Here is a 25,241-nt window from a genome sequence, read left to right as displayed (position 1 = left end):
CACTTAGATTTTCTCTATTATACCTTCTAGTAGTTTTATAGTTTTCTGTTTTCCATTTAGAGCTATCCTTCATTTTGAGTTAATTTTTGTGATAGGTGTGAGGTCTGTGTCTAGATTCACTTTTTTGCATGTAGTATCCATTTTTTCCAGCACCATTTTAGAAGAGATAATCCTCCACTGTATTGCTTTTGCTCCTTTGTCAAAGATCAGTTTGATTATATTTGTGTGGGCCTATTTCTGGGCCTTCTGTTCTGTTCCATTGATCTATTTGTGTATTCTTTTACCTGTACCACACTGTCTTGATTACGGTAGCTTTATAGTGAGTCTTAAAGTTGAGTAGTGTTAGTCCTCTGACTTTGTTCTTCTCTTTGAAATATGTGTTGGCTATTCTGGTTCTTTTGCCTTTTCTTTCTTTCTAAGATTTTATTTATTTTTGAGAGAGAGAGAGAGAAAGGGAGATGAGTGGGGGAGTGGGGCAAAGGAGAAGCGGTCTCCCCACTGAGCAAGGAGCCTGATGCGGGACTATCCTTCTGGCCCACTGCATGTCACCAGTGTCTCCTTAGAATGAATCTGTACAGTGTCATCTGGTGCCCAGGCTTTTGTGGCTGTTGCCTGGCTCTGGTGGCTGCAGGGCTTGTGTTTATGAGTCCCACAAGACTATAACAAACAGTTTTTAACTGACTATAGCCCTGAGGGCTCAATGCAGAGGGAGCAGAGTAAAAAGCTCTGCTCTCAGTCTCCCTGAAAGATCTACTCTCATTCTTTAAAACCTGCTGCCTGAAGGTCCAGCTTCTAATTAGCCTTCATCTAAATGCTGACTTAAGTCCTCCCATTTGGTTTTGTTGCTGTTGCTGTTGTTTTAAAAGATTTTATGTATTTATTTGTCAGAGAGAGAGAGAGAGCACAAGCAGGCAGAGTGGCAGGCAGAGGCAGAGGGAGAAGCAGGCTCCCCGCTGAGCATGGAGCCCAATGCCTGACTCTGTCCCAGGACCCCAGTCTCATGACCTGACCTGAAGGCAGCCGCTGAACTGACTGAGCCACCCAGGCATCCCAGGTCCTCCCCTTTGGGTCATTGACATGTGTTGGCACATCCTTAGTTATTGGGCATAATTAAGAACAAAGAAGGTGGCTTTGGACAATCACAAAGATTTGAGAAACAGCCAGTACCTAGGACCTGGCTGAGCAGTAAGGTTTATATACAGGAGACTACTCTATCTAGACTGGGAGAGGTGGTTGTTTTATCCAGTACACAGAAACCAACAGAGTCAAGGAGAATGAAGAAACAGAGGAATATTTTCTGAACAAAAGAACAAGATAAAACTCGAGAAACAGAGATAAGTGATTTACTTGATAAAGTCTTAAAAATAATGGTCATAATGTCAGTCACTGAGGTCAGAAATCCTTTAGAATTAAAGGAGTAATAAAGAATTTTCCAGACAAGGGGCACCTGGGTGGCTCAGTGGGTTAAAGCCTCTGCCTTCTGCTCAGGTCATGATCCCAGGGTCCTGGGATTGAGCCCCGCATCGGGCTCTCTGCTCAGCGGGAAGCCTGCTTCCTCCTCTCTCTCTGCCTGCCTCTCTGCCTAATTGTGATCTCTGTCTGCCAAATAAATAAAAAAAAAAAAAAAAGAATTTTCCAGACAAGCAAAAATTGAAGGAGTTCATCACCACTAGACCAGCCTTAAAAGAAATGTTAAAGGGACTTTTTCTTTCTTTTTTTTTTTAATTTTTTTAAAAAATATTTTATTTATTTGACAGAGAGAAATCACAACTAGGCAGAGAGGCAGGCAGAGACAGAGGAGGAAGCAGGCTCCCTGCGGAGCAGAGAGCCCTATGCAGGGCTCGATCCCAGGACCCTGAGATCATGACCTGAGCCGAAGGCAGAGGCTTTAAACCACTGAGCCACCCAGGCGCCCCTAAAGGGACTTTTTCAAGCTGAAACTAAAGCATGGTAATTACTAACAGGAAAACATGAGTGTATAAATCTCACTGGTAATGTTAAATATATAGTTAAATTCAACATTCTCTAATATTGTAATGGTGGTGGGTAAATCACTTATAAATCTAGTATGAAGGTTAAAAGAGATAAGTAGTAAAAATAACAAGCTACAATAATTTCTTAATGGGTATACAAGGTAAAAAGATGTAAATTGTGCCATAGAAAACATAAAATGAGGGGGTGTGTAAAAATATTAGAGCTTTAGTGTACATTTTAAGTTGTTATCAGCTTAAAATAGACTGTTGTAAATGTATTTTATATAAGCCTCATTGCAACTACAAAAACTGAAACTTACAAGATACACAAAAGAGAAAGTGAAAGGAATCTAAGCACACACTAAATAAAATCATCGAGTCATAAAGGAAGAGACAAAGGGAACAAGAAAAGAAGAAAGGAACTATAAAACAGCTAGAAAAATAGTTAACAAAATGATAATAGTAAGTCCATATATATCAATAATGACTTTAAATATAAATGTACTAAATTTCTCCAATCAAAAGACATAAAGTTGGTTAATGGATGAAAAGATAAGACCCATCTATATGCTGCCTATAGGAGACATCTGCTTTAAGGACACACACAGACTGAAAGTTAAGAGATGTTAAAAGATACTCCATACAAATTGAAACCAAAAGAAAGCGGTGGTAGCTATACTTACATCAGACAAAATGGGCTTTAAGACAAATTCTCTAATAAGAACAAGGTCATTATAATGGTAATGTTGTCAGCCCAACATGTTGTCAGTCCAACAAGATGATACAACTTTTGCAAATATTTATGTACCCAACATAGGAGCTCTTAAATATATATAAAGTAAACAATAATAGGGAGAAATAGATGGCAATACAATAATGATAGGGGACTTCAGTACCCCACTTTCAATAGTGGATGGAACATTCAGACAGATATTCAGTAAGTAAACATTGTACTTAAAGTATATGCTAGACCAGACGGACTTAATAGTGTTAAGACGGACTTAATTTACACAGTGTTCCACTTGACAGCAGAATACCCATTCTTTTTAACATACACAGAATATCTCCAGAATAGATAATATGTTAGGTCACAAAACAAGACTTAATAAACTCAAGAAGACTGAAAGCATATCAAGCATCTTCTCTTTTCTTTTCCTTTTTAGATTTTATTTATTTATTTGACAGAGAAAGAGGGAGAGAGCATGAGCCATGGGGAGAGGCAGAGAGAGAGGGAGAAGCAGACTCCTCATTGAGCAGGGAGCCCAAAATGGGGCTGGATCCAGGACCCCTGTGAGCCACCTAGGCACCGCTCAAGCATCTTTTCTGACCACAATGGCATGAAAGTAAAAATCAATTACAAGGAAAAATGGAAAATTCAGAAGTATGTGGAGATTAAACAGCATTCTACTGAACAACAAATGGGTCTAAGAAGAAATCAGCATAGTATTGGAAGTCCTTGCCAGAGTAATTAGTCAAGAAAAAGAAATCAAGGGGTGCCTGGATGGCTCAGTTGATTAAGTGTCTTACTCTTTTTTTTTAAGATTTTATTTATTTATTTGACAGAGATCACAAGTAGGCAGAGAGAGAGGAAGAAGCAGGCTCCCTGCTGAGCAAAGAGCCCGATAAAGGGCTCAATCCCAGGACCCTGGGATCATGACCTGAGCAGAAGGCAGAGGCTTTAACCCACTGAGCCACCCAGGCGCCCCTAAGTGTCTTACTCTTGATCTCAGCTCAGGGCTTGATCGAAGGTTGTGAATTCAACCCCTCCATTGGGCCCCATGCTAGGCATGGAGCCTACTTAAAGAAAGAAAGAAATCAAAAGGCATCTAAATTGGAAATGAAGAAGTAAAATTTTCACTGTTTGTGGATGATGTGATATTATATATAGAAACCCTAAGGTCTCTATCAAAAAACTATTAGAACTGGGCCACCTGGGTGGCTCAGTGGGTTAAAGCCTCTGCCTTCAGCTCGGGTCATGATCCCAGGGTCCTGGGATCGAGCCCCACATAGGGCTCTCTGCTCAGCAGGGAGTCTGCTTCTCTCTCTCTCTCTCTCTCTGCCTACATGTGATCTCTGTCAAATAAATAAATAATTTAAAAAATCTTAAAAAAAAAACTATTAGAACTAATGAACAAATTCAGTAAAGTTGCAGGATACAAATAGATGTACAAAAATCTGCATTTGTATGCACTAATGAACTGTCAGAAAATGGGAATTTTAAAAATCCCATTTATAATTGTATCAAAAAGAACAAAATACCTGGTAATAAATTTAATCAGGGAGGTAAAACTGAAAACTGAGACATTGATGAAAGAAATTGAAGAAGACACAAATAAATGGAAAGATAGTCTGTTTTCATGGTTTGGAAGCATTAATATTGTTAAAATGTGCATACTGCTCCAAGTGATCTACAGTTTTTCAATTTAATGCAGTCTGTATCAAAATTCCAATGACATTTTTCACAGAAAAATGAGTATGAAAAAGTATGAGTAGAAAAAAAATCCTAAAATTAGTATGGAATTGCAAAATAACCCAAATAGTCTAAGCCATCTTTTTTTTTTTTTTAAGATTTTATTTTTGCAAGAGAGAGAGAAAGTGTGTGCAAACACAAGTGGGGGGAGGGGCAGATGGAAAAGCAGACTTCCCACTGAGCAGGGAGCCCTATGTGGGACTCGATCCCAGGACCCTGGGATCATGACCTTAGCTGAAGGCAGACACTTAACCAGCTGAGTCACCTAGGTACCCTAGTCTAAGCAATCTTGACAAAGAACAAAACTGGAAATATCACACTTACGGATTTCAGACCGTAAGACAAAATTATAGTAATCAAAGCAGTATGGCATTGGGATAAAAACAGACACATTGATCAATGGAACAGAATAGTGATCCCTCATATAAACCCATGTATAAATGGTCAATTAATTTACAACAAAGGAGCCAAGAATATACAATAGAAAAGGGATAGTGTTTTCAATAAGTGGTGATGGAGAGCACCTGGGTGGCTCAGTGGGTTAATAAGCCTCTGCCTTCGGCTGGGGTCATGATCTCAGGGTCCTGGGATCGAGCGCCACATCGGGCGCTCTGCTCAGCAGGGAGCCTGCTTCCCCCCCCCCCCGGCCCACACCCCCCCAACGCCTGCCTCTCTGACTACTTGTGATCTCTCTGTCAAATAAATAAATAAAATCTTTAAAAAAAAAAGTGGTGATGGGAAAACTGGACCCCTTTCTTATATCACCAGAATGAACTCAAAATTGATCATAGACTTTAATGTAAGACCTGAAACTACAAAACTCCTAGAAGAAAACACAGAGCATAAGCAACTTGGTACTAGTCTTGGCAATGATTTTTTAAAATTTTGACAGCAAAAACAAAGACGACAAAAGCAAAACTGAAGTGGAATTACATCAAACTAAAAACCTTTTTTTTTCCTTTATTTATTTAGTGAGAGAGAGTGTGTATAGGAGTTGGGGTGGGGGTGGTGGAAGGGGAGAGGGAGGGAGGAGGAGGGAGAGAAAGAGAGAGAGAGAATCCCAAACAGACTCCATGCAGAGCTGGGTGGGGGGCTTGATCTCACAACACTAAGACCATGACCTGTGCGAAAATCAAGAGCTTCTGCGTAACAAAGAGAGTCATCAATAAAATGAATAGATAAGCTACTGAATGGGATAAAATATTTGCAAATCCTGTAGCTGATAAGTGGTTAATACCTAAAATATATAAACAATTCAAGTCAATAGGAAAAACAACTAATTAAAAATAGGCAGAGGAACTGAAAAGACATTTTTCAAAGAAGGCATACAGGTGGCCAACATGGATATGGAAAGATGATCAACATTATTAATCATCAGGGAAATGCAAATCAAAACCACAATGAAGTAACACTTCACACCTGTTAAAATGACTGCTATCAAAATGATAAGAAATACCAAGTGGTGAGGATGTGGAGAAAAGGGAACCCTTGTACACTGTTGGTGGAAATGTAAATTGGTACAGACACTGGGGAAGACAGTAGGGATGTTCCTCAAGAAATTAAAGATAAGAGTTGTATGTATCCCCATGTTCATAGCAGCATTATGTGCAATAGCCAAGACATGGAAACAACCTAAATGCCCATCAAAAGATAAATGAATGAACAAGATGTGGTGTATGTGTGTAACATACACACACACACACACACACACACACACACAGATATTATTCAGCTATAAAAATAAATGAAATCTTGCCATTTGTGACAACATGGGCCTTGAGGGCATTATGCTTAGTGAAATAAGACAGAGAAAGACAAAATACTGCATGACCCACATACATGAAATCTAAAAAACCTGAACTCAGAGCAACAGATTGGAGTTGCCTGAGGCAGGAGGCAGGGGTAATAGTAGGTATAGGGGGGTTGTGAAGGTAGTTGAAAGGTACAGTTGTCCCCCACCTTACCTGTGATAGATAAGTTCCAAGACCCCCAATGGATGCCTGAAGTCATGGATAGTACTGTACCCTATATATACTGTTTTTTCCTATATTACATACCAGTGATAACTTTTATCAGTTAGGCACAGTAGGAGATTAACAACAACTGACAAGTAGAACAGTTATAACAATATACTATAATAGATCTTACTCTCCTGTATTCCCCCTTTTATTATTATTATTTTTTAAGATTTTATTTATTTGAGAGAGAGTGTACAAGCAGAGGGAGTGGTAGAGGGAGAGGGAGAAGCAGGCTCCCCACTGAGCAGGGAGCCTGATGTGGGGCTCCATCCTGGCCGCCAGGATCATGACTCGAGCCAAACCCACCCAGGCACCCCTCCTCTTCTTATTCTTGTGACGTTATGAGATGGTCAGGTGCTTTACATGATGAGATGAAGTGGAGTGACACAGGCATTGTGACGTAGCCCTAGGCTTTTATTGACTTTCTGATGATATAGCAGAAGGAAGATTACCTGCTCCCAGATGGAAGTTTACCATAGGTAACTGAAACTGGTTAAGGGAGACACGGGGAGACTTCTGTACAAACTTGGAGTTAGAAGATAATTAAGTTCTGGGGATGTAATGTACTGCATGGTGACTGTAGTTAATATTGTATTTTATATTTGAAATTGTTGAGAGTGTGATCTTAAATAGAACTGAAAAGTAATCATTAGATGAGAATAGACTGAACAGTGAGGGTAGGGTGGTAAGAATAGGAAACATTTGGGAGACATTAATAATTGGAATTGGTAGAAAAGAGAATAAATAGTATAAAGGACCTGATACTAAACATTGTTCTTCCCTTTAATAATAACACTCCTGAAATGTATTGCGACTAAAATAAATCAATTTTGGTCATTTGTTAGATTAATTAAAGTGATATTCTTAGTGTCCTTTTTTCTTTTAAGCTAAAATGACTTATAAGACTTTTATTTGTCCTTAATTTGTCTTTTAATTTTTTTATTCTGTAATTTTTTATAGTCTTTTAGCGCATACACACAAGCATATGCACACATGTAGATACCATTTTTACTGAATATTTACTCAGTACCTTCTTTCAGTATGATACCACTCTTGAAACTTATCCTGTGTTCTATTTTTTTTTTTTAAGATTGTATTTGTTTATTTGAAAGAGCATGGGCAGAGGGAGAAGCAAACTCCCCAATGAGGAGGGAGGCTGACTGAGCAGGGAGCCCAACTTGGGGCTCAGTCCCAGGACTGAGATCATGACCTCAGGGCAGACGCTTAACTGACTGAGCCACCCAGGTGCCCCAACTTATCCTGTGTTCTAAACATCAGGTTAGGCTTGATGTCATTCGTTGAGGAGCTTTCAGTGGGAATTTTAGGGATTGTGGTATTCACTGTTGGCCACTTAACAGGAGGGGAATTTTGCTTTGGGCTCTGGGAAGAATGTTCATCCTTACCAAGAAACAGATACATGATGAGAAAGTCTTTTTGCTCTTGCCCTTTCTTTTCTTTCTTTTTTTTTTTTAAGATTTTATTTATTTATTTGACAGAGAGAGACAGCAAGAGAGGGAACACAAGCAGGGGGAGTGGGAGAGGGAGAAAAAGGCTTCCCACGGAGCAGGGAGCCCCATGTGAGGCCCATGACCTGAGCCTAAAGCAGATGCTTTAATGACTGAACCACCCAGGTGCCCCTGCCCTTTGATTTTTGTTTTGGATACTGGAGTGAGAAATGATGTCTGAAGCTGAAACTTGTGACCGAGTGGCTGTAAGCCTTCGCACCAAAGCTGGTTGATGGAGGAACAGCAGAAAAGTGTGGTCATTTCAGAGACTCTTTAAACATTCACTTACCATATGATCTAACAATCCTATACCTCTAAGCAATTTCATCTTAATTTATATCAGAAGAGAGAGACTTAGAAGGCTTGAGTATCTCTTGTCTTGACTATCAACAAAGACTGTGTATGTTTTGACTTTAAAATTTAAATATTTACATGCCTCATTTTGGTGGTGCCAATATATGAGAATCTGAAATAATAAACTAATTCAGCGATTTATTTTCTCTTAACAGACTCACAGCTGTAATTCTTTAAACATTTTCTTTGGTGGTTTTATAATATGACTTAATTTTTTTTAGACTTCATACAGCTTCTGAAAATACTCTTACGTAAAGCAGTAAAATAACTTTAGTCATTTCATTCATGATCAAGGACCATGCCTGTCTCTTCACAAAGCATTCATTGTTGCCTTTATAAGAGAGTGACTTAGAGCCAGATGACCCCTTGGTTTTAGCCTATTTCTTTTGGATGTTGCCTCAGGGTGATAGGTACCAGAAAAGTTTCTCCCATTTCAATGTGATAGAATGCTCTAAGATGTCTTCTAGATATCTTCTAGGAAAACTTTTCACTGACCACTGTTGAAGATAGCCATATTCTTCAACTGTGTCATAAACCAGCAGATTTGGCATCAGTTGCCTACCTACAGTTTGATGAATTGGATTTTTTCATTTTACTATTAGCAATAATTCTTTAACCTACTGGAGAATTCTTATAATTTCCCAGTCAAGAAAGTCATGCATGTAAATCTGTTTTTATTCAGTAAGTGTGGCTTTATTGATGAAGTGATGCCTTCTGGGAAGCGGTAAACCAGTTCCTGAAATGAATTATAACTTTTGATTATAAAGAATGTTTGCAGTGTTATATTTGAAAAAAATATATTTCCTCTTAATTCAGGCATGCTTAAATTCATAGAAACTATTAGAATTAAGCTTCTTTTTTTTTTTTCCAAGATTTTATTTATTTGACAGATAGAGAACACAAGCAAGGGGAGTGTCAGGCAGAGGGAGAGGGATAAACAGGCTCCCTGCTGAGCAGTGAGCCGGATGTGGGGCTCAACCCCAGAACCCTGGGATCATGACCTGAGCCAAAGGCAGATGCTTAGCTGACTGAGCCATCCAGGTGCCCCTAGAATTTAGCAAGTTAAGAATTTGCTGGCATGATTCTAAAAGTTTATCATAGCATTTACATGTTTAATAAGTTACAAGTAGTTGCAAAATGGCTTATTTACTAGAAAAAGAAACATTTTATTGCATTTATATATCTCTCCCTCTGTCATTTTTTATTTTTTTTATTTTTTTTTAATTTTTTTTTTTTAAAGATTTTATTTATTTATTTTTCAGAGAGAGAGAGAGAGAGCACAGGCAGACAGAGTGGCAGAGGGAGAAGCAGGCTCCGTGCAGAGCAAGGAGCCTGATGTGGGACTCGATCCCAGGACTCTGGGATCATGACCTGAGCCGAAGGCAGCTGCTTAACCAACTGAGCCACCCAGACGTCCCCCTGTCATTTTTTATTAACACATAGTTGACATACAGTATTTGTTCCAGGTGTACAACATAGTGATTCAGCAATTACTTGCATTATGAAATGCTCACCACACTAAGTGTGGTTACCATCTGTCACCATATGAAGTTACTACAATATTATTGACTACATTCCTTATGCTGTACTTTTCATCCTTGTTGACCTACTTATTTTATAACTGGAAGTTTGTACCTCTTAATTTCCTTCACCTATTTTGCTCATCCCTTGAATCTCCCTTCCCTATGGCAACCACCAGTTTGTTCTCTGTATTTATGAATCTGTTTGTTTATTTGTTCATTTGTTTTGTTTTTTAGATTCCACATATAAGTGAAGTAATACGATATTTGTCTTTCTCTGCCTTATTTCACCTAATATAATAGCTTCTAGGTCCATACATGTTGTCACAAACTGGCAAGATTGCATTCTTTTTTTTTTTTTAATATTTTATTTATTTATTTGACAGAGATCACAAGAGGCAGAGAGGCAGGCAGAGAGAGGAGGAAGCAGGCTCCCTGCTGAGCAGAGAGCCCAATGCTGGGCTCGATCCCAGGATGCTGGGGTCATAACCTGAGCGGAAGGCAGAGGCTTTAACCCACTGAGCCACCCAGGCACCCCAAGATTCCATTCTTTTAAATAACTTATATTTCATTACACACACACACACCCCACCCATCTTCTTTATCCATTCACCTATCGATGGAAACTTAGGTTGCTTCCACATCTTGGCTATTGTAAATAATGCTACAGTAGACATGGGGTATATGTATCTTTCTGAATTAGTGTTTTTGTTTTCTTCAGGTAAATACCAAGAAGTGGATTACTGGGTCATATGGTATTTCTGTTTTTAATTTTTAAAGGAATCTCCATACTGTTTTCCAGAGTTGCTACACCCATTTACATTCCCCCTAACAGTATACAGGAGTTTCTTTTTCTCCACATTCTTGCCAGTGTTTGTTGGCATATCTTTTTTTTAAGATTTTATTTTATTTTTTAAGGATTTTATTTATTTGAGATAGGAAAAGAAAGAGCACACAAGCAGGGGGAAGGGAGAGAGGGAAAGGAAGAAGCAGACTCCCTGCTGATCAGGGAGCCTGACCTGGGCTTGATTCTGCGACCCCAGACTCGTGACCTGAGCCAACGGCAGATGCTTAACCAACTGAGCCACCCAGGTCCCCCAAGATTTTATTTTTAAGTAATCTCTACACTGAACGTGAGTCTTGAACTCAACAGCCCTGAGATCAAGAGTTGCATGCTCTACTGATTGAGCCAACCAAGTGCCCCATTCTTGTCTTTTTGGTACTGGGTATTCTGACTGCTGTGAGGGGATACCTCATTGTGGTTTTGATTTGCATTTCCCTGATTAGTGATACTGAGCCTCTTTTCATATGTCTGCTTGTCTTCTTTGGAAAAATGTTCAGGTTTTCTGCCCATTATTTAATCAAGGTATTTTGTTTTTAGGCATTGATTTATGTGATTTATGTGAGTTCTTCATATATTTGGGGTATTAACCCTTATTGGTTATATCATTTGTAAATATCTTCTGTCATTCAGTAGATTACCTTTTTGTTTTGTTGATGGTTTCCTTTGCTGTGGAAAAGCTTTTCAGTTTAGTCCCAATAGTTTATTTTTGCTTTTGTTTCCTTCATCTAAGGAGACAGATCCAGAGAAATACTGCTGAAGGCTTATATCCAAAAGTTTACCACCTCCCTGTGTATATGTGTGTGTTTTGTTCGCTTTTAGGAGTTCTCTGGTTTCAAGTCTTACATTTAGATCTTTAATCTATTTTGAGTTTATTTTTGTGTATGGTGCAAAAAAGTGGAATTTCTCTCCTCCTTTTTTACTGTAAAAAAGAAAAAGGACAAATCATATAGTTTATCTTTTACTGCTATCTTTGGATAGCAGATTTTATTTAAGATTTTATTTATTTATTTATTTATTTATTAGAGAGAGAGAGAGAGAGAGCGAGAGCATGAGAGGGGAGAAGGTCAGAGGAAGAAGCAGACTCCCCGTGGAGCTGGGAGCCCGATGCGGGACTCGATCCTGGGACTCCAGGATCATGACCTGAGCTGAAGGCAGTTGCTTAACCAGCTGAGCCACCCAGGCGCCCTGGCGTCATTTTTTAAAATAAAGTTAAAGTATAACTTAATGTTTACCTTGGATGTTCATTTTGACCTGGTTCTTTTTTTTTTTTTCCTTTAAAGATTTAATTTATTGGGGTGCCAGGTGGCTCAGTGGGTTAAAGCCTCTGCCTTCGGCTCAGGTCATGATCTCAGGGTCCTGGGATCGAGCCCCGCATCGGGCTCTCTGCTGAGCAGGGAGCCTGCTTCCTCCTCTCTCTCTGCCTGCCTCTCTGCCTACTTGTGATTTCTCTCTTTGTCAAATAAATAAATAAAAAAATTTTAAAAATGTTTAAAGAAAATAAAGATTTTATTTATTTATTCTTGAGAGACAGGGGTTGGGGAGGAAAGGCAGAGACAGAGGGAGAACCAGGCTAAGCAGGGAGCCCATATATATGGACTTGATCCCAGAACCCCAGGATCATGACCTGAGCTGAAGGCAGACACTTAACCTACAGAGCCACCCAGGCGCCCCCTATTTTGACCTGATTCTTTTTTTTTTTTTTTTTAAGATATTTATTTATTTATTTATTTATTTGACACACAGAGAGAGATCAGAAGTAGGCAGAGAGGTAAGCAGAGAGAGAGGAGGAAGCAGACTCCCCGCTGAGCAGAGAGCCTGATTCGGGGTTCGATCCCAGGACACTGAGATCATGACCTGAGCCGAAGGCAGAGGCTTTAACCCACTGAGCCACCCAGGCACCCCTGACCTGATTCTTGAGCTAACTTTCTCATATGTTATCTGCTACTAATTGAAAATAAATAATTTAATATTTATTGTGAAATAGAAAGCCTGACTGAGCTGTCTTAACACTAATGACTTGAAATGAAACCATACCAGCTTCTTTCTAGATGAATTCTAAGAGTTTTTAGGGTTAATCAGGATTCTCTTGTACTGTTTTGTGTAAATATTTGGTTATGTCATTGAAAATCTGTTTTCTATTAAGCAAGACCATCATAATTGTTATTCAGTATTTATTAAGTACCAGTTATATGTAAGAAACTAAAGGAGATATGACAAGATCCCTAACTTAAAAGGCTTATAATCAAATGGAATATTGGAGTACATATCAATATAATCTGGTACCTGGTAAGTTGCAAATGTATACATAGTATACACAGTGGTGCTCCAAGTGTTAATGATGAATTGGTTATAAAAGGTTTCATAAGGGTCATAGGATGTGAGTCAGGCCTTTAAGACAGAAGAGGCCATTCTAGGTATAAGGGCCAACAATGGTGCTCCTTGTGTTTATGTGGTAACTTAAAAGAAAAGATTAATTTTTAATTAACATATGTATTATTTGTTTCAGGGGTACAGGTCCGTGACTCATCAGTCTTACATAAAACACAGCACTCACCATATCACATACCCTCCCCAATGTCCATCACCCAGCCACCGCCTTCCCCCCACCCCACCCCACTCCACTCCAGCAACCTTCAGTTGTTTATAGAGATTAAGAGTCTCTTATGGTTTGTTTCCCTCTCTGGTTCATCTTGTTTCATTTTTCCCTCTCTTCCCCTGTGATCCTTTGCTTTGTTTCTCAAATTCGACATATCAGTGAGATCGTATGATAATTGTCTTTCTCTGATTGACTTATTTCACTTAGCCTAATACCATCTAGTTCCATCCCCATCATTGCAAATGTCAATATTTCTTTTTTGATGTCTGCATAATATTCCTCTGTGTCTGTGTGTGTGTGTGTGTACACGCATAATATAAATATATATATATAAATAATGTAACTTTTTAATACAAGAATTTAAATAGGGAGTTTAATAGTAAAGGAATTCAAATGACAAACTAAAGAGTTTGCAATAGGGAAGTAGAAAATAGGTTTGAGCAGTGGGTGGTGATAAAGAAATAGGATTTTGAAAAATTGTTCAATTAGTTTGATTTCTTAAATGAGAAGTGCCATATAAAAGTAGTATTAAATATTATTCATCTTTCATAATTACAGGTTAGACCATGCTCGTGTCGCATGCATATATTAGAAAACTGGTTTCTTTTTTTTTTTTTTAAAGATTTTATTTATTTATTTGTCAGAGAGAGAGAGAGGGAGAGAGAGCGAGCGAGCACAGGTAGAGGCAGAGGGAGAAGCAGGCTCCCCGCCAAGCAAGGAGCCCGATGTGGGACTTGATCCCAGGACGCTGGGATCATGACCTGAGCTGAAGGCAGCTGCTTAACCAACTGAGCCACCCAGGCGTCCCTAGAAAACTGGTTTCTTAAGTGTAAGTTTTTTCCATGTTTGTGGGAGTTAAAGTGATTCTTCTGGGCTACAAGCAGGTGTTAAAAACATCCTTTTCTCAGCTGAACATGATTTTTGCAGGGTTCTAACCTGGCAAGTACTATATGTTTTTCTATATATACATGCAAGTATACATGGATAATGATGTATGTGATTACTCCACGTAATGTTTCATGAGTTTAAGCGCAATGGAGAAAGTTAGTGACAAGTATAAAAATAACCTCCATCTGTTAGAGTGAACACATATGAAAAGTATGAAGAGCAATAGATAAGGAAGTACACTTATCCAAATCTTATAAATGAAACTATTACACTAGTGATAATTTATGAAAATTTGGTAGTTAGTTGAATAGCTCAAAATTGTCTGGATAGGCTAAGATCCATCTTTTTCCTGTCTTCAGAGAAATTTATAAGGGAAGAAAATCTAGCCTGACAGTTTCTCATACAAAGACACATACTTGCACCAGTTAAGACAGAACTATCTAAAACATTTTAAGTTTTATTTCCCTTCTCTTACTAATACTCTTTGAAGGACTTTTAGTAAACAGCAAAGATAATTGGAGGATATTAAATACAATTGCAAAGCTTCAGTCTAGGACTGCTTAGTATCACTAGGGTTTGGGGAAGTGTTTTATAGAACTAGTTTGTGTCATCAGTAACTTGGATTGGATTGTGTTGTTGCTGTCAGTACTTGGTAATGGTGGGGATGGAGGAGGTGGGACGGAAAGGAAATTCATTTGTGATAGGTTCTATACAAAATTGAAGGAAGAGCTTTTAAATGTCCACAGTTTATTTAACTAGACTTAACCCCACTTTTTCTTTCTGTTGGCCAGTGATGAAAAAGGGAGCAAATAGCTTTCTTGTGGGTCATATGTACAGTACTAGAATATAGCATTTATGTATGTATGTATATAGATGTACTTAAATACATACGTATATTATGTATGTATGTAAGTAGGTTCCACTCCCAGTGTGGAGGGCAACAGAGGGCTTGGACTCATGACCCTGAAATCAAGAATTGGATTCTTAACGTACTGTGCCACCTAGGCACCCCAGAGATAGAATTTTATATTAAAGGCTTGCGTGTTCCCTTAGCTGCCATGGTCTGTAGCTTACTGAGCTTATGCTACCAGATGAATAACTAGTCCAGATGGCTAAACTGTTGGAGAATATAAAACCAAAACCCATTTCAGGAAGCTATCTACTTTGTTTATTTTTTGGATAAGATCCATTCTAATTAGTGGTAACTTTCTGAATTTGTTTTAAAATTTAATTTTTAACTCTATGTTTCTTGATTTTTACCTAGGTTACAAAATACCCTCCTATGTTTGAGATCCACAGACTACATGTCCTACAAGAACAAATAAATGATTTTTCATCTCCTGGAGATACATTAGAAACATAAATATGGTGTCAAAAGATCTCCTTACTTTTCTCTGACTACGGTTTATTTGGACGTACTTTTGTATTGAAGAGAATTATACGGACTGAGGCTACTTGTGCAGAGACTCTGTCGTGTAAAATCATGGACCATCCTAGTAGGGAGAAGGATGAAAGACAACGGACAACTAAACCCGTGGCACAAAGGAGTACACACTGTCCTCGACCGTCTGGCACCTCAACGTCCTCTGGGGTTCTTATGGTGGGACCCAACTTCAGGGTTGGCAAGAAGATAGGGTGTGGGAACTTCGGAGAGCTCAGATTAGGTAAGGACTTGGTTTTATCAGTGACTTCCAACAATGACAGCTTTGGTGTGTTTAAGATAAACAGTTATAATTTCATGAGAAATTATCTTAAGGAGGACTTGTTATTATAAGAACTAAAGAATTTGTGAAGGGGACTATAATCATTGTCAGTTATAATTGTATCCAAGTTCATCTCTATGTATGATAGGCTTTTAAATTTACCACCAATTCTGAGATTTTATGATATAGGGAGCACTATACACAGATATCAATAAAATATCAATAAATATCAATAAAATATCAATAAAATGAAAATTCTAATTTAGTTGGTCTGAGAGGTAGACCTAAGTTCTTTTTAACAAACTTCAGGTGTCCTAGATGTTGTTGGTCCTTGAACCACACTCTAAGAAGGGAGTAAGGTCTTGCTTTAATTCTGACTCTACCTGTGGTAAGGAATAAATCCTTAATGAGTAATACCCAGACAGTCTGTAAGGATATACTTCCTGTTCAGAGAGGCTTTCCAATTGATACTATGTTTGCATTTCTTCCTGGAAATACCAACATCAGGATTGAGCTAGAACTCCAGAGGGAGAAATTACGCGATTTTATTTCCCAACCAGGGGAATGGATTTTTTAATTTCAAGTATGAATTTGTGAGTATGACGATGAAAAATGACAAAACCAACCAGTTTGAAGTTGTGAAATTGGGAAGAAGATACAGTAGGTATTTATAAATTTTTCAGTGGCCCTCCCTGGGTGAATTGGGAAGAGAAAATGAAATATCTTATATGAAGTTGGAAATCAGCTTGGAGAATGTGAAGAGGTTCCCTTTTAGGCTAAAGTGTTAGCTTTTTCTCCATAGCTGTTATGGGTATGGATGATTATAAAGACCCATTGTAAGAGACTCTGCTCCTTGAGGGAACAGGAGAACAGGAGTGTGGAAGGGTAACATGATTATTGTTTGTCACCTTTTCTTCTGTTCTGCAGAAGAAGGGAAAAATGTTGTCTCTGGTCCCCCCTAGAGAGAATCAGGGAAGCATCACTACACTAGTGAGAGATCACTAGGTGCACAGTTCAATTTAAGGATGCTGAGTATGAATTTATTTTTACTGGTAGAAGGCCAGCAGCCTGGAATTTTAAGACCTGACTAGTGTAATGGAAGGCTCTTTATATTTAGCGATGTTCGAGTTAGCAAATCTAGCAGATGCTACTGAGAATAGGAGTAAGATGTGTAATTTCACACTGCTTGAGTTCCTAGCAACTACTGAGTTGTTTTAGCAGCTAGTTTCGTGAATATTCATTTATGTAATGGATTGACTTTGCTCTAACATCACAGTAGTAACTTGAATTAAATAGATTATGACATAAACATCCACAGAATTACTACTGAGAGGCAGTTTGATGCATGTGAATTCTTGCTTTCTCAGAACATCATAAAACTGTTTGATTTCTCTAAAGGTAAAGGAAAACTTCAGTCAGTAAAAACTGGAAATCTGTCTTATTTAATTATTTGCATTAGATGATCTTTAAGTTTACATGGGAATAGAAAAACTTAGTGAGTTAAAAGGATAAATTTGTATCCATATGTATTTCAGAGTCCTTAAGTGAATTTAGGATAATTTTGGTAGTTCTCATTTTGGCTTGCCTTGTAATCAGTAGAAAGACTTCTCTTTCTTTTGAAGTGGTTTTAGTCTTTTGTGCTTATCAAGTTTTTATTAGCCCTGGGACCATATTGTCATGACATTGTATGTAGGAATACTTTTTTATCAACAGAAACCAGCAAATAAACTTCCAGAATCATTTGACATCTTCCTAACAACAGGGTATGCTATATACTCCATTCCACTGCTCTTCGGGTGTGATTTTTGTAAGTAGGAGATTGTGCAGACAACAGATGATATAAACTAGAAATTGCAAACTCAAGACAGGTACAGATGGGCCTTCACCAAAGCTGCCACTTACAAGGCCATGCTTTCTTCTCCACATTCATTTCTTTTTCTAGCCACACTGTCTCTCTGGCCCTCAAATAGGCAAATGCATATCTGTTCTGCTTCCAGAGCTTTTGTACTTAAAGGTCCTTCTACTGCAGAATTCTTCCCCCAAATTTTGCTTAGGTGGTTGCTTCTCATCCTTCAGGCTTTACCTTTTCTTTCCTTCTCAGAGAAACCTTCAGTGATTTCTTCCCCACCTCCATTTAAAATGGCACATTTCTCTCCTAGCTATGAAGCCAAACACTTTATTTTATTTTATTTAGTTTTTTAAAAGATTTCCTTTATTCATTTGACAAACAGAGAGCACAAGTAGGCAGAGAGGCAGGCAGAGAGAGGGGGGTTAGCAGGTTCCCCGCTGAGCAGAGAGTCCAACGTGGGGCTCGATCCCAGGACCCTGGGATCATGACCCTAGCCAAAGGCAGAGGCTTAACCCACTGAGCCATCCAGGCGCCCCCAAACACTTTATTTTAGTCATCACATTGGTCACTACCTGAAATGATTTATTTGTGTTTATTTACCTGCTAATTGTCTCTCCTTACTTGAATATAACCCCCTTGGAGGGTGGGGATTCTCTCTGTGTTATTTACTATTGTTAATCTGTGGATTGGATAGATAGATAGCCAGATGAATAGGAGGAGAGAAGAAAAAAAAAAAAAACAAAAACATAGCCTCCTTCAGGCTCCTGGTATGTGGGGGTGGGGGTGATGGTAGGTAGTGGCCTTAGTACCACTGATTTAGGAGACCTCTGGATTCCAGGTAGAGAAACAAAGAAAATAATGTAGTGTTAGTACATTTTGGTTCTCTGCAAACCTGTTTCTACCCCATCATTCCTTTAACAAACATTTTTCTTTTAAGATTTTATTATTTATTTGAGAGAGGGTGAGAGAGAGAGCATGAGCAGAGGGAGAGGGCGAAACAGGCTCTCTGCTAAGCAGGGGGCCTGACGTGGGACTTGATCCCAGGAGCCCGAGATTATATCCTGAGCCAAAGGCTGACAGTTAACGGACTAACCCACCCAGGTGCACCTTAACAAACATTTCTTGAATAATTACTAACTTACCAGACTTTGGGAAAGATAGAAAGAATAACAAAATGTAGTTTCTATCCTCAAGAATCTGTCTCACAGTCTACTGGTAGAAAGAAAAAAATTATAACACTAAGTGATAACTATTATATTAAAAACTGCTTTAGTAGCGGTTAATGAAGATTTCAGAAAGGAAGCATTATTTGAGAACAGGACAAGACTTCCACTGGTGGGCACAAGGAAGAAGGGTTCTCCAGCAGTAGGAACACGAAACATTTTCAGAGTAGCAACTGGTTAACCCAGCAACATGACTGGGTTAATGGATGTGAAGTAAAAGAAGTAATAGATGACTCCATCAGGGAGGTTGGGGCCAGATTATGAAGTGTTTGGATGGTACTAAAGCATTTGGACTTTATCCTGTAGGTAGCGGAGTAGAATCATCAAGGGTTTTACAACAGAAGAGTGGCACGATCTGGTTTGTATTCTAGATGGAAAGATAATTCAGGTAGTTGTAAGATTAGATCAGATAAGAAAGAGATTGACATCTTGTGAATTTTGCTCTAATTGTAAAACTTGTCACATTGTATTATTTTCCCCCATGTCTCTGCCTCAAGATTAGCTTGATGGTAGTACTTTGCTTCATTAATCTTTATATTCTCAGCTCCTTTTTACTGTGTATGGCATATAATATATATTTAAGAAATGTTAATGGGTACTTAAGAAATGTTTGTTTGGCTTTACAGTCTAAGTCAGAAATGGCCAGACCTGCCTTAGCTTTTAGCTCTGAAAATGGGACTGAGATGGAGAGGAAGGGATGAATTAGGGAGAAATTTCAGAAGTAGATTGTAGGCAGGATTTGACCCCCGATATTTGAGAGAAAGCTTAAAGATGACTGAATTTGTCAGCTTGGAGAGACCAAGTGAATGAGGAAACTTTTAATGGCAATAGGAAATACAGGATTAGAGTTGGTGGTAGGGAAGACAGGTAGTTAATACACTGACTTTGAGGAGTGTGCAGCACATACGCAAAAATGTGAATCTGAGACTAAGAAAATTTTAGGCTTGAGGTAGGGATAAGGAGGTCATCACTATGTCGGTGTTAATGGACACACAGTCACAGATGATGAGATGATACTTTATGGAGTTTGTATGAGTGGGAGAAAGGTGCATTTAAGGGATGCTGGAAGAGGAAGAGCTTGAAGAGTAGTGAGGTTGAAAAGTCAGAAGAGTTTTTTCAAATTTTACTTTAGAAGTTTCTCCAGGGGTGTCTGGGTGGCTCAGTTGGTGGAGCATGCGACTCTCGATCTAAGGGTTGTGAGTTCAAGCCCCATGGTGGATATAGAGATTACTTAAAAATAAAATCTTTTAAAAAAAAATGTTTATCCAAAGATAGCCACTAATTTCATTTAATTTAATTTTCTAGACTGTCTATCAGGACATATTTTAGAAATGTAATCAAACTGTAGTATAAATGTGTTTTTATCACTTAATATAGCACAGATTTCTTTTTTCAGTTTAAATACAGATCATTCTTGGGGTGCCTGGTGCCTCAGTTGGTTAAGCATCTACCTTCTGCTCGGGTCATTATCCCAGGATCCTGAGATTGAGCCCTACATCTGGCTCTCTGCTCAGCAGAGAGCCTACTTCCCCTTCTCCCTCTGCTGCTCCCCCTGCTTGAGCTCTGTGCCTCTCTCTCTGTGAAATAAATAAATAAGAATCTTTTTAAAAAATAAAAAATACAGATTATTCTTTTTTTAAGAGAGAGAGCACGCATGTGAAATGGCAGGGGAGCAGAGAGAGAGAGAGCTCCATGCCCAGCGCAAAGCCCTGTACCAGCTCCATCTCACGACCCAGAGATCACCACCTGAGCTGAAACCAAGTGTCAGACACTTAACCAACTGAGCCACCCAGGCGTCCCTAGATCATTCATTTTTAATATCTGTGGTTATTCTATAATTTAGCCCATTTATATTTACGTATTGTTTGTCTTTTCATATTATAAATGACTGTACTGAGCATCCGAAGAGATGCCTGTAGTAGTACATCCTTATTGTACAGACTTGGCTAATTATTTTCTTAGGGTAAATCTGGGAAGTGTACACTCTGAGTCAAAGGATATACATATTTGTGATTTTGTTACATATTGGAAATTGGCCCCATAGAAAGATGGCTTCTCTTTACTTTCTGCCTGTGTGTGCATGCATGTGCATGGGTGATTCTTTCCCTGCCCCTTCAAAAGCCTTGAACATTACTGAGAATCTTTTGATGTATGCTAGTCTGATAGGGTAAAATGGTGTCTTATTAAATATGTATAGATTCATGGGTAAAGTTAAATGTCTTTATACATTGATTTATATTTTTTCTTTTAAGAGTTGCTTCTTTGTGGCCTTTGCCTCTTTCTCATTGGAAAGATTATTTCTGTGGAGTCTTACCTGTGTATATTGCCTCAATAGATAAAGGAATTTTGAAGATTTGAGAAAGGAAGATTGATGAAGGATGATTGTGAATAAAAGGTTGGAGGATACAGTGGAGTGGAAATACATGTGCAAGCTGTTTTTTATTAATTGAGAAACATGGGTCTATTTTGAGGCCTTTTTAAAAAAAAAATTTTTGAGTATTCTGAATCAGGCCTGGAAAGAATCATGTAAACATTAAGTTGTGAATGATTCTCTTCCTCCAGAATTAAGAAAACGTTGTCTACATTTAATATAGTCTACAAGTAAATGGCTAATGGCTTTTTTTCTTTTTAGTTGTAAGAATAAGTAGATGATACTTCTTACCCATTCCTAATATGTGCCTATGTTAATGGGAGACCCTTTAGACTAGACAGTGTTGCATATAATTTTAATAATCTTCATATTATCCCTGTGAAATAGGACATTGTTAGAGAATCTTTTTACTTGCAAATAAGAAAATGGAAGCGCAAGGAATTCTTTTTATTTTATTTATTTATTTATTTGTTCATTTGTTTTTGCTGTTTTTCATCTTTGGTACCTGATGAAATACACAAAAGTACATCATTAACACAGAAGAATGTTTTTGATAAAAGTAAATTGGCCAAGGGTAGCAGCTTGTCTTTTGACACCCTCCTCCCTGGCTTCTAAAATAAGATACTTATTTCTGTGACTAAAATAAGGTGTACATGACAACATCTTTGCATATTGTTCTTTCCTTACCTGAATTACTTATCTGTCATTAATGAAGTTAATTGGAATTTTAACTTCATCTTTTACCAGCCAGTTCTGTATTTGGCAGTTATGATCATTAACAGTTTACAGATGCATATTTTCTAAAATCATTCATTTCATATTGTGTCTCACAAGGCCTTAGAGCCCTTATCTCCCACTGTGAGAGAATGGGAAATGAAGAATGAGAAGATAAGACTCTCGCCTATATACTGAGTTTTCAATAAGATTATGTTTAAAAGATACCAATCTGCTGAGTTAAAACTTTTAAGATTGTATTTATTTATTTATTTGAGAGAGAGCACTTGCGAGCAAGGGGGAGGGGGCAGAGGGAGAGGAAGAAAGAGCCTTAATCAACCTCAGCACTGAGCGCAGAGTCCCACATGGGGCTCAATTCCGCAACACCCAGGTCATGACCCAGGCTGAAAAAAAGAGCTGGACACTTAACCAACTGCACCACCCACGTACCCCTTTGCTGTGTTAAAATTTTTTTGAAAATCATTCATCTGAAAGAATATAAGCTTAAGATAAAAATTTAAAAGTGTTTATTCTTTAGTTGAAAGTGAAGGCATTATAAAATGAAATATTACTTTTTTATTCATAGTTTCTTAATAAATCTATTAATTAATCTATTTTGAACAAATAGAACTAAGTCTGGATCAGCCCAAAACTATGCCACCAATGAAACAGAAACAGCTGTGTTGTGCTTTTATAGCATTGTTAAGGTTTTCCTATACATTTGTAAACTTATAGCATCTTTGGATGGAACAAACTAAAACAAGGTTAGAAGTCATGTCATTACTCTCTTTCCCAAGTGGTTAGAGTCCTGGAGTCATATTGCCTTTCGAAGTTCTTTCCCCCTTTTTTAAGATGAGAGTAATAATATCTTTACAGATTTGTTAGGAGCTATAATTCCCATATATATAATCACAGAATACAGTGGTTGATACATAGTGAGCATTTATATACATAATACAAATATTGTTTAAACTTTTGTTTTAATTTTTCCCAACCTTGTATGAAGCTTTTCAAATTTTTACTAAAAAGTAAAAAGGATAGGATGGTGATTATCCATAATATACTATTACCTAGATTTACCAGTTGTTAATATTTTGTCCCATATGCTTTATATCTTTGGGGATGTGTGTGTACATTTGTGTGTGTGTGTGAGTGTGTGAATGTGTGTCTGTGCTTGCACCATTCAAAGTAAGTTGTAGACCTGACAAAATACCTTCCCCTCTCAGGGATGTTTATGGCCCCACTTCACAGGTGTGTAACAGATTATATCCTTTGTTTTGCTTACACGGTATGTTGTGGAGGGCTTTAATTTAAAATTATAATTCCAGAAATAAGGCATTTTCATTTTCTTGAAAAAACTACGAATAAGTATGAAATTCTTGTTCTTAGTAATATGATAGTTTTAATTTCTTTTGAAATTACACCCTGTTGGTTCTAACTCAAGCAGAGGTTGTAGAATTAAACAGCTTTAACAGATCTTGAGGAAGAATTTTTTTTTTGGTCAGCAAAATCCATCAAAAATGGTAGGAGTCAAGCATTTCAACCATATTCACTGACACACAGTCTGCATCACATTAATACAACAATTTTAGAAGTGTTGCGGATAGGATTCTTGCAGGATTATTCATCTTGGCTGGTTTATCAGGAAAATTAAATGGTGAAGTTTTGAGGATTGCTGAAACCACTCTGGAACTATGTGAGCAGGATTATGAAATGAAGATGATTTTGGATTTGATTATGAGGAGAGTTCAGAATCAATATTTACTTGATGCCATCATGCATCCTAAGGAGAAAACTGTCTGAACTTAGACTTTTCCAAAAAGGCAAAGCTTTTATCAAAGGAAGTGGAGTTTACTGCCAGTCATAGTGGACTCTCAATGAGTAGATCATGTTAGATTAATCCAGCTTTTTCCTGAGTTGGGGTTACTAGGGCAAGAGAATGCTATAGACATATATATTTTTATGATCTAATTTTTCAAGTGTTATTTTTTAAGTAATCTCTACACCCAGTATGGGGCTCAAACTCACAGCCCTGAGATCCAGAGTCACACGCTCTACCAATTGAGCCAGTCAGGTGCCCCTTTTGTAATCTGATTTTAATGAAAACAATCACATGGCATAGGTTGTGAAATCCTGATCTCTATAGGCAAGCATTTCAACTCTTTTAACAATGTCCTCTAGATACCTCCTTTCTTCTAAGTGTTATTAAAGATTGTTTTTTATTTTCTGGTGTACACCATCCCAGTCACTCCCCACCTTCTCCCAACATACTTAGTTATACTTTTCGTTTAAACTATTTTTCTACATTTATAGTGTTATGGTTGTGAAAATACTGTTCACAACTGAGCTATGAGAGCACTATTATTATATTTTCTTTCACGTACATCTTCATCCCCCTTCCCTCAGAATTAAAAATTACTGATACTTGATTTTTAAAGAATTTTCTTAGTTATCCACATATCTTTCATTAATCTTTCTCAAGTTTCCAACGGAATTGTAAACTTTCTATCAGTATCATTAGGCAGTCTTAGCATTAAGATTCCTCCTCTGGGGGCACCTGGGTGGCTCAGTGGGTTAAAGCCTCTGCCTTCGGCTCAGGTCATGATCCCAGGGTCCTGGGATCGGGCCCCGCATAGGGCTCTCTGCTCAGTGGGGAGCCTGCTTCCTCCTCTCTGTCTCTGCCTGCCTCTCTGCCTACTTGTGATCTCTGTCTGTCAAATAAATAAATAAAATCTTTAAAAAAAAAAAAAAGATTCCTCCTCTGTTGTATATGTCCGCTTTCTCAGGTCCTGTCTGTTTAGTACTTCTGAAGGTTGATGTCTTCAGTCTGCTGTTTTCTCACCTACTTAGGTCTGTCTGGTTTTTTTGGTCGTTTCAATGGGGTTTTAGAGAGGACTAGAGTTAAATGCCTCTTTTTTTCGCTACCATGTTAAGTCAGCTCTCTCTGTGTGTCATACATTTTTATTCAGCAAGGCATTTATTTGACAGACTTTGAGATATCTTAGTGACATATAAAAATGTGAGCTAGCTGCTAAGATAGTTAAGTAGATTTGTAGTTGTTTTAAACACCATCAACAAAGAGCATTTGTTAGTGGATTGTTGTTATCATTAATGCTGTATAAACTCCAGACTGACAAAAGTAAGAGTTACTTAAGTTTTTGGCCTGTAAGGAACTTTGGCATTGCCTAGTCCAACCATCATTTTAAAGATGAG

General features: G+C 38.0%; 2 protein-coding genes across 5 annotated transcripts in view; both read left to right on the top strand.

Moving 5' to 3' along the window:
• Positions 1 to 15,832, top strand: part of PCLAF (PCNA clamp associated factor) — a 95,324-nt gene extending 79,492 nt beyond the window's left edge. The window contains exon 4 of the mRNA XM_080807835.1: positions 15,433 to 15,832. Within this exon, the coding sequence (XP_080663961.1) occupies positions 15,433 to 15,493 (61 nt within the window). The 3' untranslated portion in view covers positions 15,494 to 15,832. The remainder of the gene's footprint in view (positions 1 to 15,432) is intronic.
• Positions 15,433 to 25,241, top strand: part of CSNK1G1 (casein kinase 1 gamma 1) — a 109,226-nt gene continuing 99,417 nt past the window's right edge. For all 4 annotated transcript variants that reach the window (XM_080807834.1, XM_080807833.1, XM_080807832.1 and 1 more), the window contains exon 1: positions 15,433 to 15,832. In XM_080807834.1, the coding sequence (XP_080663960.1) occupies positions 15,652 to 15,832 (181 nt within the window). In that variant the 5' untranslated portion in view covers positions 15,433 to 15,651. The remainder of the gene's footprint in view (positions 15,833 to 25,241) is intronic.

This window comes from Martes martes, assembly GCF_963455335.1.
Source record: "Martes martes genome assembly, chromosome: 7".
NCBI classification, from domain to species: domain Eukaryota; kingdom Metazoa; phylum Chordata; class Mammalia; order Carnivora; family Mustelidae; genus Martes; species Martes martes.
This window is presented reverse-complemented; position numbering and strand designations above follow the sequence as displayed.